General features: G+C 47.7%; 1 protein-coding gene across 7 annotated transcripts in view; it reads left to right on the top strand.

The window, feature by feature from the left end:
* The window catches only part of PTPRT (protein tyrosine phosphatase receptor type T), a 1,115,914-nt gene that overhangs the window by 1,073,907 nt on the left and 27,588 nt on the right, over positions 1 to 14,419 (top strand). For 4 of the 7 annotated variants that reach the window (XM_053574016.1, XM_053574015.1, XM_053574014.1 and 1 more), the window contains 6 exons: positions 491 to 527; positions 2,032 to 2,129; positions 5,198 to 5,314; positions 7,277 to 7,431; positions 11,315 to 11,450; positions 13,337 to 13,486. In XM_053574016.1, the coding sequence (XP_053429991.1) occupies positions 491 to 527; positions 2,032 to 2,129; positions 5,198 to 5,314; positions 7,277 to 7,431; positions 11,315 to 11,450; positions 13,337 to 13,486 (693 nt within the window). Of the gene's footprint in view, positions 1 to 490; positions 528 to 2,031; positions 2,130 to 4,395; positions 4,456 to 5,197; positions 5,315 to 7,276; positions 7,432 to 11,314; positions 11,451 to 13,336; positions 13,487 to 14,419 lie in introns of all 7 variants that reach the window. The other 3 variants (XM_053574013.1, XM_053574012.1, XM_053574011.1) reach the window with 1 other exon arrangement.

The raw sequence follows: 14,419 nt of genomic DNA, 5'->3' as shown, positions 1-14,419 counted from the left end.
CGCCTTACCCACTGAGCCACAGGTGCCGCCCAACTTTCTTTTTCTTATTGTTGATATTGCAATGGTGTCTGCAATCGGATAGTTTTCTTCCATTTTCTTCTCTGAGTACCCCCAAAGGACTTCTTATAATCATGTCTCAGGAAGGGCTTTTGGATGGTCGATGTCCTAGAAAGACCTGAAGACTCCTTCTCCACCTGTTTGGGGGGCATCAGCCTAAGTGGTGCCCACCCAGTTGTTGCTCCCAACACAACAGGCTTCATGGGGAGTCTGTGCGGGCTCCTCACAAGTAACTATAAAAATAGCTTCCATTGATTAGTGACTTACGAAGCACTTTACAAGCATTAGCTTTTTTAATCTTTGCCGCTTCTCTGGGAAATAGCTAATTCTAATCCCATTTTGCCTACGAGGAAATCGAGGCTTTGAGTTAACACTGTGCTGTTTGAAAGCTTTGACTAGAGACCCTTCACTGTGCTTTTCTCCTGTCCCCCAGGGATACCATCGACCTCGACACTACATCGCAACTCAAGGTAAGTGCCTTCCCTCCACCAGGAGCCCCAGAGAGGCCTCCAGGGTACCAGGGAAGAGGCTGGGAAATCAGTGGGTCGCTGGGCTCTCCTTCTGCACATGTCCCCCCAACACTCCTTCTCCACTAAAGGGCCTGGCCCTTCTCTGGAGAACGGGGATGAGCTTCTGCCAGCAAAGAACCACAAAGAGATAGATCTGGAGGGCCATCGGAGGTCCTTGTGATTGTTGATTGTTTGTGAAGGAGACAAGTGACGAGATCAGCTATAGGAGGTAGGGATGTGAGTAGAAGAAAAAGGAGCTACCACCAGGAAATGGCAGGAGGGGCGGGGACCTCAGGTAGGGAAGACCAAAAGAATCAGCTGTGGGCAGGTGCCCATCAGCGTCTCCCAAACAGAACTGGAGCTGGTGGCACCTTATCTCCCCAAAGCCTTATCTCTCCTGCCCATAAGAGAGAGAGGTGCAGCCAGTTGCCCCAGAAAGCACCTTGGCAGTACATTCTTACAAGTCTTAAAAATGATCATTCCTTTCAAGCGCTCCTGGGGAAAAAAAGCCTGCAGATAATTGTATATGTGGACAGCGATGTATATACGTAGTAAAAACATTCTCCACAGTGTTACCTATAATAGGAAAAAAAGGTAAAAAATCGTAAATGCCTAACAGTTGGTAGATTGGTAGATAAAAAACAGTACCTTCATGTTATAGAAAACTACACAGCTATGAAAAATATCATGCTTAGGAAGAATTTGTAAGGGCATCAGAAAATGCATGTAATAGTTATGTTTACTGCAGTAAATATACACACATACATATCAATACAGAAAATGGTATGCAAACTCTTATATCAAACACACGTACGACTTTCACAATTTAAAAATAATGTATGCCCAGGACTCTGGGGAAAGAGTAATTTTCAAGGTAATTGTTTTGGACTATCAGATTCTATTTTCTACTCCTTGTCTTTTTTTTTTTTTTTTCTTCCTTTCTGTTCAGGCTCCAGAGAAATGCCTCCAGCGTTTGTGAAGCTAAAAATGAGGCATCTCCTGTTTTTGTTCTCAGCATCTGGCACCTGGCAGCTCTCTCCCCTCCTAAACCCTAACCCCAGTTGCCTGCCTGTGTCTCATTAAGGTTCTGAACCCAATGTTTGAAAACTCCCCTATGCCATACCTCATAATATAGTCCAAACAAGATAATGAATGGCTTTTGTGAAAAGAGTCAGAACAGGAGGAAGACAGAAGGGAGAGAGGAAGCTGCCATATTTCCAGGGGATGGCTCAGACTATGCAAGTTTGCAATGTGGCTTTTCTGATCCCTATTCTGACCTGGCCCCCATCAGGCTTACATACCTGTCTCAGGCCCCAGTGTCAGCTACTTGGCGTCTTACTGAGGACCCCCTAACCTAACTCTTGTTCACCAATGTGGAGTCTTGACTAACCATTCAGGAGGGACAGACCTCCAACTGCTTCCTTGCACCTGCAGCCTCAAACCCTTCTGTCTTCTCTGTTGGCAGGTCCCATGCAGGAGACAGTAAAGGACTTTTGGAGAATGATCTGGCAGGAGAACTCCGCCAGCATCGTCATGGTCACAAACCTCGTGGAAGTGGGCAGGGTAAGACTCTCCCGCAGGTGCCCAGGCAGAGGACACTAGAGGGGGGCTCTCCAGCTTCTCTCTGTTCCGTGCACTGTGCTAAGTGCCTCCTAGTCAAGACTTCACCCTCATAGACCCTGTAAGGGAGACATTTCTGTTTCACATTCGAGCAGTGCCCTTTTCCTTCAAATCCCCTTCATCCCTTTTTCCACTGCTCTCTCCATTGATGACATCATCTCATATACTTCGAGGAAATTAAAGCCATTGGACGTGAGCGCTGTCATTGTCACACCCCAAAGCTACAATCCTCCTTGTATCTACAACCATCTCTCCTTCTTCCCCTCTGCCATCAGGTTCAACCATAAGCCATGGCTGTTTTTGTTAACCCCAAATGACCCCAAATCAGCTATTTCTTATGGCTCAGCCTAACATCACAGAAGCCCACGATTCTGCCCTCTCTAAGTCCAGCCTAGTGCCTTGAATCACAGATTCTGCTTAACGGTTTTCTCAGTTCCACTTCCCCCACTTGAAAAATGAGTCTTTGTCTCCTGGCTAGGCTGTTCCTCCCAACAGACAAACATGCTCAGTGCATGTTTCCACATTAAAAAGCTGAAAATAGGAAGAGACGAAGTATTCTCTTGTCCCCACTTTTCCCCCAAACTTTAAGACGGCTCTGTTTCTTCCCTCCAGTTTGCTTCCACCCGCTCTGGCATAGCTCCTCCCTCCGCTCCGCCACTCGTGATATTGTCAGCACCACTCACGCCCTTCATGTGGACAGTCCAGTCGCCACTTTCTCTTCTCATCTTACTCCACCTCTCAGCAGCATCTGACTTTGCCACCCGCTCTTCCTCCCTGACCTCTAAATCTTGATAGTCTTGGAGGCTCAGGCCTGGTCTCCCTCTCTGCTCTATCTCTATTCTCTCCTGGGTCATCCTCGACTACTCCTCGGGCTTGAAAATGGGACTGCTACGCCCAGCTTCTTTTTTGCCTGCTTGGTTAACAGCCGCATGAGGGTGGGTGGGCTGCTGAGTTTAAAGGCAAAGTGTACAGACCCTCTGTAAATCATAGGAACTGAGAAAGGAGTGGGCAGGTAAGTTTTTGTTTGAGTGAGAACCAGATAATCTGTAAAGATAAAGAGCTCTGGCCTTCGTGATAGTGAGAAAACCTGGGCTGTCATAATCTAGGAGAGGGGTGTGGACATCTCATGGCCCCATAGGAATTTAGGGTCAAGAGAGACTTTATCTTTGAGCCCACTCCCATCTGAGTTTGTGACCCAGCTTTACAGATGAGGAAACAGACCCTAAGGGGTGGAGTAACTATCTTGAAGTCACCCTAGTTAGGAAATCTGACTCTTAATTCTCATTCGGGTGCCCGTGGTCCTCCACTCACACTCAGACATTCCCACAAGGACTCAGGTGTGGGGTGCAGTTACTATGGGCAGAAAGACCAACCCAGGATTCAAGGACTCCAGGGCACATTCCAGCCTATCCCACATTGGAAACAGATTCCCTTGCAGGGTAGACCATGAATCTGAGTTGGATGTTGGGAGGAAAGGCATCTCTTGGTTCAGCTCCTGCTAGTCACCAAGCACCATTCCAGTTCTTACGGTGAATTGTCTTAATTTATCTCACATCAGTTATAGCAGACAGTGTTTCTGGTTATTTTTCAGATGGCCTTGGGTGTATCCTGGCTCTAGCCCTTACTGACAGTTGACCTTGGGCAATTTTCTTAGCCCTCCTATACTTCTGATTCCTCATCTGCAAAATGGGAAAAATAATAATATCTAATGTCATAAGTTTGGGGCGATATGTCATGAAAATTATACATGTAAAGTATCTGTAGAACACTTAGTAAGCAGTCAGTAGATGTTAGCTGTCACTGTTGATAGGAAGCTGAGGCTCAGAGAGGTTCCAGCACTTTCTGGAAGCCGTACGGCTACCGAGCACCAGTACCAGGCAGTGACTCCACTTGCCTTCAAATGCTGTTGCACTGTACCAGTGTTTCCCTAAGTGGGTTCCCTGGGATGCTAGTCTGCAGGATACTTAGTGAGAAGAGGGTTCCATGGTTAAATACGTTTGGGAAATGCTGTGTGTCTGTGCCCCTTTTGGAGAGGTGTGAAATGTACACGCATTAGAAATAGCACGTTGAAGGAGCTGAGTAGTCCTATAGCAAAGCAGCCTGTTTGATTCTGTTTAATCCAGCATTTCCCAAACTCATTTGACCACAAAACCTTTTTTTTTGTTTGTTTTTTGTTTCTTTTTTTTTTTTTTTACCTAACACCTATTAGCGCCCAGCGGAACACACTGTGGGAAAGGCCCCTCTAGGCCGCGCAGCGTCCCCCGGAATGGTAATCATGCTTTTGTCTTTTTAAGGGGAAAACCGTGATCACTTTTTCCTCCATGGAGTATGAATTAAAGAATCGACTGTGGGATGGCTTGTTCTGAGCACCTGTCCCCACTGCCGGGGCAGGGAGGATCTGCAGAGTCTTCCCTTGGAGCCTAGCTCCTGCCGTCCTTTTCCCAGCTCAGATCCTTCCTCCGTCCAGCCCCCTCCAATAACCATTCTGAATGGTGTCCCCTCCTGACCAGTTCTGCTCCCACCTCCTCACTGTCTCCCACTTTTTATCCTCATCTCTGCTCAGCTGACAACACGCAGCTGCTCCAGCCTGAGACTGTAAGAAGGGGACTCAGCCAGTCCCCCAAACTGGCCACATGACCTAGGACAAGTCACCAAACTTCTGAACTTGAGTATTATTTTCATCTGTAAAATGGGGATAATAGTACCCAGCTAGCTCACCATGTTCTGCTTGATCACTGAGTATGCCACTGCATTTGGAAATTACTAGGAGCTTTGTAAAAGAAGAGACTTCTATTATGCCTGATGGCTGCAATGCCTCTGGGAGTAAGCCTGGCCCTGGCGAGTTTGCTGCCCCCCGGCCAGCTGAGAACCCCGTGGGCTGGTTCTTAGTCCACCGAAGTCACCCTTGGGTGTATTTGAATGGGAAGGCCAGAGGAGGTGGCCGCTCACCCATAGCCACACACTCATACATCCTTGTCTCTGTTCTCTCTCTGTCTCTCACTTGGCCACAGGTGAAGTGTGTGCGATACTGGCCAGATGACACAGAGGTCTATGGAGACATCAAAGTCACCCTGATTGAAACAGAGCCCCTGGCAGAATACGTCATTCGCACCTTCACAGTGCAGAAGGTAAGCTTCCCTGCAGCTGTGGGTGGCCCGGCCACGCAGTGCACCCTGGGTGCTTTGTTCATTTGGAACATGTGGAACCCGAGGGTCTGCTCTGTGCCCAGCTCCAAGCTCAGCACTGGTGACAGATCAGCAGCCGAGCCAGACATGGATCCTGCTACAATGACAAGGGAATCCATACCTAGTGGGAGGCACAAACAGGATTCAACAGACAGATCTGTAAAATAATGACACATCGTGATAAAAGCCACAGGAACCAGCAAAGGGTAGAGAGAAACCCATAGGAAGAGGGGTGATCAGCGGGGGCCTCTCAGAGGAGGAAGAAGGGTGGTCAGCGGGGGCCTCTCAGAGGAGGAAGAGGGGTGGTCAGCGGGGGCCTCTCAGAGGAGGAAGAGGGGTGGTCAGCGGGGGCCTCTCAGAGGAGGAAGAGGGGTGGTCAGCGGGGGCCTCTCAGAGGAGGAAGAGGGGTGGTCAGCGGGGGCCTCTCAGAGGAGGAAGAGGGGTGGTCAGCGGGGGCCTCTCAGAGGAGGAAGAGGGGTGGTCAGCGGGGGCCTCTCAGAGGAGGAAGAGGGGTGGTCAGCGGGGGCCGCTCAGAGGAGGAAGTATTTGGGCAAAGAATGAAGGAGGAGGAGCCAATCAAGAGGAAGATGGAAGGAATAATGTCACAGACAGGGGACGTGGGGGGGAGGGGACATGCAAAGAGTGAAGGGAAAAAAGATTGCAACAGGTTCTAGGCCTGTGGTTTTCAGCTGGGGCAATCCAGTCTCCTGGGGCATATACATCTGTGGTTGTCACAGCTAGGGAGTAGGAGGTAAGCTATCATTGGCATGTAGCAGGTGGTGGCCAGGGATACTGACTAATATCCTTCCATTCACAGGACAGCCCCCAAAACAAAGAATTATCTTTCCCAAGTGTTAATAGGGCCAAAGTCGAGAAATGCTGGTCTAGACATAGAGTTGCAGGAATTTGATGAGCAAGAATGAGACTGCAAATAATAATTAGTATCATATTTATAAGGTAGTTATAATTGTTGCTATTATAGCATTATTCTTGTATCATAATGACAGCTAACATTTACTGAGCACCTACTAAACCAGGTGCTTTCTGAAATGCTTTCCATAGATTATCTCAGTGAATCCTCCCAACAACTCTTCCTATTTGATGCTTTCTATGTATCTGCAGGAGATTGTGAATTAGCAAAAATGTAGGTGGGGAAACTGTATAAGCAAAGGCTCAGAGATCCAACCCTGGCTGAGGGACAGTCAGAAAAGCCCTGTGGCCTGGAGCACATTTTCTTTCTTTTTTTTCTTTTTTTTGCAGTTTTTGGCTAGGGCCAGGCTTGAATCCTCCACCCCTGGTATGTGGGGCCAGCACCCTACTCCTTGGGCCACAGGTGCTGCCCCCCGGAGCACATTTTCGTTGGACTCAGGAAGATTGATCAGAGCTCTAGGCCCTACCACCACCATCAGTCAGCAAAGCTCTGCTTTTATTTTGTTTCACATCTTCGAATTCTAAATAAGAATCTAATTAATAAGGAAGTCTGATAAGTTTTTTAAACTTTGAAAACCACAGAGACTATCATAGTCCAGGCTGGAACACTACAAGACATTAAATCTCAATCACTGAAAGGCCTCATGTTCCACTAGAAACAGTTTGAACTTGGTCTTTCAGGCCATCGTTCCCTTGAATCTCCTGAACACACTTCCTGTGAGACTCTTGTCAAAGAGGGTCCCCTGGGCAAACACTTGCTATCTTGCCTTCTTGGGCATTCAGAATGTGTATGGGCACGCTAAAGGTCCTGAGAAGTCCTGCAATAAAGCAGTGGTTTCATTATAACTAGTTCCACATTTCCCAAATGTGACTGAGCCCTGGAGGTTCCTCAGAGCAGCAGCTGCAGCTCCACATGTTGCTGGGTGGGTACGTGGGGGCAGCAGATGGAGGAACAGAGGCCCATTCTCTCCTCAGAAAGGCTACCATGAGATCCGGGAGCTCCGCCTCTTCCACTTCACCAGCTGGCCCGACCACGGCGTCCCCTGCTATGCCACTGGCCTGCTGGGCTTCGTCCGCCAGGTCAAGTTCCTGAACCCTCCCGAAGCTGGGCCCATAGTGGTCCACTGCAGGTGAGTCCAAGATGCCCCACCTAACCAAGAGTGCCTCTGCAGCTCAGCTTTCTCGGGGAGGGACTTACTACCTTTTCCAGTGGCCTTAACTCTTTGCCTTAAAGACTCCACTGCCTGTGTCCCCCGTGCCCAACACTTTCTGATGAGATCTGGTCCCAAGTTCTAACAACATCCACAACAGCTATAGCAGCAATAGTCACTGTGGTTGTCCTGAAATGGTAAAGTCTCCAGAGGTGCACCCTGGGTGCTGGCAGCCACTGCTGGTCTGCCGTGGGTACACCCCCCACATGACTTCATTTACTTCTCATCTATCCTCGCGAGGTGGGCATGATTATCACTCCCATTTCACAGATGAGAAGGCTGAGGTGCTGAGAAGGTAGATACCAGCATGGCGCAGGGATATTCAACGTGGCTTTTCTCCAGACACTCACCCTCAGCTCACTGATGTGACAGCAGGTGCCTTGGTGGAAGCTTGCTTCTCTTTATTTCTATTTTTTTAAAATCCAATTGGTGGCTGGCAGGGACCCTAATAGAGAGTAAGTGGACAGCACCAGGTCTCACCTTATTATGGAGAAGAGATATTTTCAGCTCTGACCCAGAGAGTCACATTGCGAATGAGTGGCACGTCCTTCAATCCTCCCAAATGGAGATGAAGTGTCGTGTCAAGGGCATTTGGAATTGAAGGAGAATGGATGTCTGACCCAAAGTCTGGCCAGGCTGTGTCCCCCTCCTTCCCAGTGTCTCTGTCATCCAATGTGACCTTGGCCAGCCCAACTTTTCAGACTCTGTATGTTCCTGGTATTGAGTCCCTGCCCTTGCAGTGTCTGTGTCAGTTGAGGGACCAAGGAGGACCCTGTAAACGAGGTAGATGTCTCAGAGCCAGCCCCTTCCTCACGCAGCACCCATGAACCCTCACTGCAACAGTAGCTACACAACCCCATTTCACAGATGAGGCAGTTGAGGATGAGGTGGTAATGCTCTTCACAGCCCCTAAGCACTCTAAGCCTTCTGCATGTACTCTCTGCTTTGCATCTCATATTAACCCAAGGACAAAGAACACCAGTCCCTATACCCCAGAAAGCAGCCAGAATAGGATTATGGAGAAAGCAATAATGGAGAATATTCGTCAGGCCTTCTGCTAAGCCCCAGTACATGATGACTCTACATCTGCGTCTCCATAGCAAGTCACCTGAGAACCTCTGAGAAGAATGGTACCCACTCCTGAATAGGATGCCTAACTTAGTGCCTCAGAGGATTCCTAACATGCAGTGAGCACTGAAAAACATCACTGTTCTCTGCCTCTTAATGCTGTCCCCCTCCCCCAATGGTTAATCCTTTCAAGAACCCTACTTTCTTTCTTATTAAATCATAGCTGTGTATATTAATGCGATCATGGGGCACCATATACTGGTTTTATAGACCGTTTGACACATTTTCATCAAACTGGTTAACATAGCCTTCCTGGCATTTTCTTAGTTATTGTGTTAAGACATTTACATTCTACATTTACTAAGTTTCACATGTACCCTTGTAAGATGCACTGCAGGTGTAGTCCCACCAATCACCCTCCCTCTGCCCACCTCCCCCCCCTCCCCTCCCTCTCCCCCTTCCCCATATGCTTAGGTTATAACTGGGTTATAGCTTTCATGTTAAATCCATAAATTAGTTTCATAGTAGGGTTGAGTACATTGGATACTTTTTCTTCCATTCTTGAGATACTTTACTAAGAAGAATATGTTCCAGCTCCATCCATGTAAACATGAAAGAGGTAAAGTCTCCATCTTTCTTTAAGGCTGCATAATATTCCATGGTGTACATATACCACAATTTATTAATCCATTCGTGGATCGATGGGCACTTGGGCTTTTTCCATGACTTAGCAATTATGAAATGGGCTGCAATAAACACTGTCAAGAACCCTATTTTCATATCCTCACTCCCAATCCCAGCATCTAGGGCAGTGTAGATGCTCAATAAATATTAGTTGAATGTAAGTAGCATCTATTTATGGAGAAAGTACTCTGCAGCTAGGCGCAGGGATAAGCAATTCACGTGCATTGTACCTTTAGTGCAATTTCATACAATTTACATGTGTTGTGCTGTTAATGGTGTATGGTAGGTCTATATGTTATTATTAGCATCATGTTCTGGATGAGAGGATTGAAACCCGGAAAGATTAAGTGATTTACATGAAGTCACCCAGATGGTAAGTAGGAGAGCCGGTATTTGATCCAAATATCCTGCGTTTAATTGCTTTATGATGCTGAAATAAACACAGCGCAGTCCTCACCAAGACCCTGCGGGGAGGCGTGCTGGATGTCAGAACGCTGAGGGTCACAGCCACCAGGCAACTCGTTCGCTGATAGTTTCAAGATTCTAAACCAAATTGGGCTGGTTCTTTCTGCTCAAACGTGTTGAGGATGAGACGCTGAAGAAGAAATAGATGAGAGGTTCCTTATGCTCCCTCCTAGATGCTGAGGTCCTGCCTGTGAGTCCCTCTTGTTGGGTCTGGATTAAGGGGGAGTGGAAGTTGTTCTGAAGCAAACCTAAGTCGAACCTCACACAATTCAAACCATAGAATTTTACCAGGAAGGAAGGCGCTGCTTCTACTAGGTTTGCCTTCCAGATCTTCGTAGGTGATGGGTCCCCCTGGCCTGGGCTCCTCGGATGTACCAACAGCCAACGTTGCTTTCCTGTCTTGTTCCATCTTTCTCTTGGCATTTCCTCTGATTTCCACATTGTTAGGCAGAGACATTGATTTCCATAAGGGAAGAAAAATGTGAATACACAGCTGAAGTGGGCCTCCTTGACAGTCTGCTTGGCCTTCCCTTCCAAAACCCAAACATTTAAGGCAAATGTCCTTTTTCTCTCTGGGTCAGCACCATTGTTTTAGAGCCCCCGGCACTAATCTGGGAAGGGCTGGCCATGGTCCATGAGTCTCACTGAGTCTCACTATTTTGTACTTTGTCTGAGATTTCCCATTGGTGATCAGAAATTGAATAGATACCAGATGTGATACTCGACACGGGTCTCAGGACTGTCAGCTGCGCCAGTTCAGTGACTCTGTGGGCTCATGATCCTAGAAAACAGGTTCAAGTGAAACCAAACAGCAGGCTTTGGACATGGGGCGCTGGGATTCACTTTTCCTTGGGGACAGCTCAGAGGTCTCTAGTTTCTCGCCTCCTGTCTGTTCTCACTTCTTTCTTGCTTCTGCCCATCAACTGATTTGCTGAAAATGAAAAAGGAAGAAGAGAAAAAAAGGGAAGGAAGGAAAAACATGTCCATTCAGCATCTCCAGAGTTCTGGGCACCATGTTAGGTATTTTGTGCTATGTAGATGAATTATTGTTATCCATCAGATGAGGAAACTGTACACACGTGTTGTATAAGAGAACATTACACGCTTATTATTAAGAAAGGATGCATAAGAACACACAATCTGGGACCAGACCGCCTGGGTAAAAGTCTTAGTTCTCTCACCTGCCCACTGTGTGACCTCAGGCAAAGTACGCCCTCTGTGCCTCAGTTTTCTCACCTGTGAAACAGAGTTAGAAACTTCCCAACAATCTCATAGGGAAATTGATATAGGTAACATCAGTAAAGTACTTAGAACATTGACTGGCACTCTTTGCTTACTGAATACAACAAAATAGAACAGCGCTGGAAGACAAGCATTACTCTCTTATTTCACAAACGAGAGAACTGTGGCTCTAAGTTTAGTTGCTTGTTCGCTGTCTCCCAGTTGTGTTGGGATTCAGACCGTTCTGCTCTGTCTGGCTCTTGCAGCCTCTCACAGGGCCCTGCAGGACAGGGCTGCACAGGAGGGCCCCCCAGGGCTGGCTCCACCCCAAGATCCCTAATACAGATAGTACCTTCTCTTCCAGTGCTGGAGCTGGAAGGACCGGCTGTTTCATCGCCATTGACACCATGCTCGACATGGCGGAGAACGAAGGAGTGGTGGACATCTTCAATTGTGTGCGTGAGCTTCGGGCCCAGAGGGTCAACCTGGTACAGACGGAGGTGAGTCCTAGGGGACTGAGCTACTGGCCAAAGAGTAATGTGCAGAGGCATCCTTTGGAAAGTGACCTGGGTATGGGAGAAGCTGGAGGGAGTAGACACGTGTCTGGCTATGGGAGGCCACTGTAGGGCTAGGGGACCCTGGCTAACCTGGGGGTCTGCCATGCAGAGACTTCACCAGTGATGAATGATGGGAAGTTCCCCGTCTCTGAGGGCATCTAAGCATGGAAAGGATGGCAACTTCAGGGATTCTTTGGGTGCCTTGGGTGAAGGAGTAAAGAGGGAAAGAGAAGCACTGGCATGTATCAAATGCCTACTATGTACCATGGATTGATCTGGTCACTGCAGGGAATGGCTTAATCAATGGACTTTTGGAGTACTTGTATTAGGTGCTGAGGATTCCAAGAGAGATAACACACAGCCTTTGCTCTCAGGAAAGAGACCTTTGGGCACCTCTCTGTGCAGTTGTGTTGGGATTCCAAGACCTGAGGAACATGGAGGGGATTCATCTTCATTGCTGTGTACCTACTATGAGCCAGGAGCACACTGTCTCTGCATGCGGGGTGTTGTTTCTACTCCTCCCAACAACCTACAGTGTAGCTCCTACTAGGGTCCCCATTTTATTGATGAAGTAGAAATCAAGGACTCATATCCCCAATATCTCATAGCAGACTGTAGTCAAACATGGCATGACCCAAGACCCTACACTCTCTGGCTAAGCAGCCTTTTCTACCTGCTGAGCTCTTTGTGCCTACGATGTGCCCATCTTCTAGTTCTAGTGAAGGCTGTGGGTGCCCAGGTGGTCAGAGGTGGGACAGATAAGGAGCTGCACACACCATCACCCCCACAAAGGGAAGTTACCCATACTCTGGCTCTGCAGTGAATACCCTCAGGGATAGGTTTACACATACAGGACCCTGGTGCAGGCTCTGAGCTGACACAAACAGGCCAGGCTTCAGGCTTCTAGCACTAAAACCCAGGGGTTGCGCTATCTGTTCTCAGGTCCGTGAGTGCAGAAGGCAGCCTCGCTGCTCAGAGTCACAGCCATGGTCCTTACCGTCTGGTGGGGGAGTCATATTCAAATGCAGATTCATCATGATGCTCCTGGAGATCAGCCCTTCATAGAGAAAGAGGCCAAGTTCTGCAGGAAAAACGTCACTCAACAAACTTTGGTCAAAGGCCTAGTAGTAACCACAACTTCTGCCTGATGGATTAAGAAATGGCTTTCTAGAAGGAATGAGGGAGGGAGAGTGGAGTTTCAGGAGACGAGAACAGCAGATACAAAGAGCTGAGATAGGAGGAGGGTAACACATGTTTTAGGAACAGACCCTGAGACAAGAGATTTGAGTGGGAATGTGAGAGAGAGAAAGGAAGGAAGCAAAGGAGGATGATTTTAACAGGCTGTTGAAAACTGTGGACAACTGAAGCCCAGTTCTGCTGGGATCTCTCCATGTGTCATGGCCTGAGGGATGCTTCCCAGGGCATCAACTCTTTGGTCCTATTAGCTTGCCCTGCACTCAGCCCTGGTGTGCTCCTGCAGAAAGCAAGCCCTCAACAGAGAATCCCAGGCATTTTCAGCAAACAGGTGAATTGAAAGCTGAGGGAATGTGAGCTGGTCATCAAGAACACCTACTACAGTGTGTCTAGAAGTTTCTCATTTCTATCAATGACTACGCTCCTCAATCTTGTACAAGGAGCAACGCTCACCAGAGTTCAGTTGACCACAGTGGAACGATGGAAACTTAGCCCTTTGAGTTACAGGATAAAAAGTTAGGATTCTGCAATATAACTCATGCCCATTCTTCATAGTCTGCAAAAGGAAACATAGACAAGTTCCCAGGCCACTATTCTTACCAACTACCCTATTCCTTCTCCCCTTGACTTTGCAGGAACAGTATGTATTTGTACATGACGCCATCCTGGAAGCATGCCTCTGTGGCAACACTGCCATCCCTGTGTGTGAGTTCCGCTCTCTCTACTACAATATCAGCAGGCTGGACCCCCAGACAAACTCCAGCCAAATCAAAGATGAATTTCAGGTATGGACAAAGCTTAAGCTCAGTGACTGTGTTAGTTCCAGTTGTTATAGCAAATTTCCATAGAGTGTTTGAAACAGCAAACATTATTTATCACATTTCTAGAGGCTGGGAAGTCCAAGCTCAAGCTGTTAGATCCAGTGTCTGGGGAGGGCTCCCTTCTTGACTTGTGAATGGCTACCTTCTTAGTGTTTCTTCACATGATAGAAAGCAGAGTGGAAGCAAATGCTCATGTTTCTTCTTATGAGGGCACCACCGCCACCCTCATGATCTAAACATCTCCTGATATTATCACATTGAGGGTTAGGATTTCAACATATGAATTTGGGGGTGGTAGTGCAAACATTCAGGCCCTAACTGTGACCTAGCCAGCTTCAGTGACCTTGTTCACATTCGTGGGACTTTCTTTGTGAAAATCAATGTGTCTAAGCACTCTCGGTCTTTGTAGCTCTAGGCAGCTCCAAAATGCATTTCAGAACATAAAACTCACAGCCACAAGCAATTATTAACCACTCAGTGATTACTCCTGCTTGTTTTTAACTGATTGTGTTTTTGAACTGGGGTCTTATTTAGTTCTGGTCCAGGTTGCAAATGGGGAGACTTTTATACACACAGGTGTCACTGGAAGGACTCAGGTTTTCTCAGTATTTTCTTGATGGATTCACAATGTGGTCTGTAGACCATTATTGGCTTCACCTGAGAGCTTATTAGAATTTCAGAAGCTTGAGCCCCACACACACCAGTTAAATGAGAACCTTCCATTTAGCAAGATGCCTGGGTGATTTGTATGCATATTAAACCTTGAGAGCCCATCCTAGAGCACAGATCAGGCCTAGCAGTTCTGCCCCCTGGAGCCTATATGCTCAGGGGGGAAGAGAGGCCTGGATATAAATTACTGAGCCAGAGTTTAGCCCTTCATCCTGAGGCCAGTGGGAA

Source organism: Nycticebus coucang, chromosome 21 (genome assembly GCF_027406575.1).
Source record: "Nycticebus coucang isolate mNycCou1 chromosome 21, mNycCou1.pri, whole genome shotgun sequence".
NCBI lineage: Eukaryota > Metazoa > Chordata > Mammalia > Primates > Lorisidae > Nycticebus > Nycticebus coucang.
This window is presented reverse-complemented; position numbering and strand designations above follow the sequence as displayed.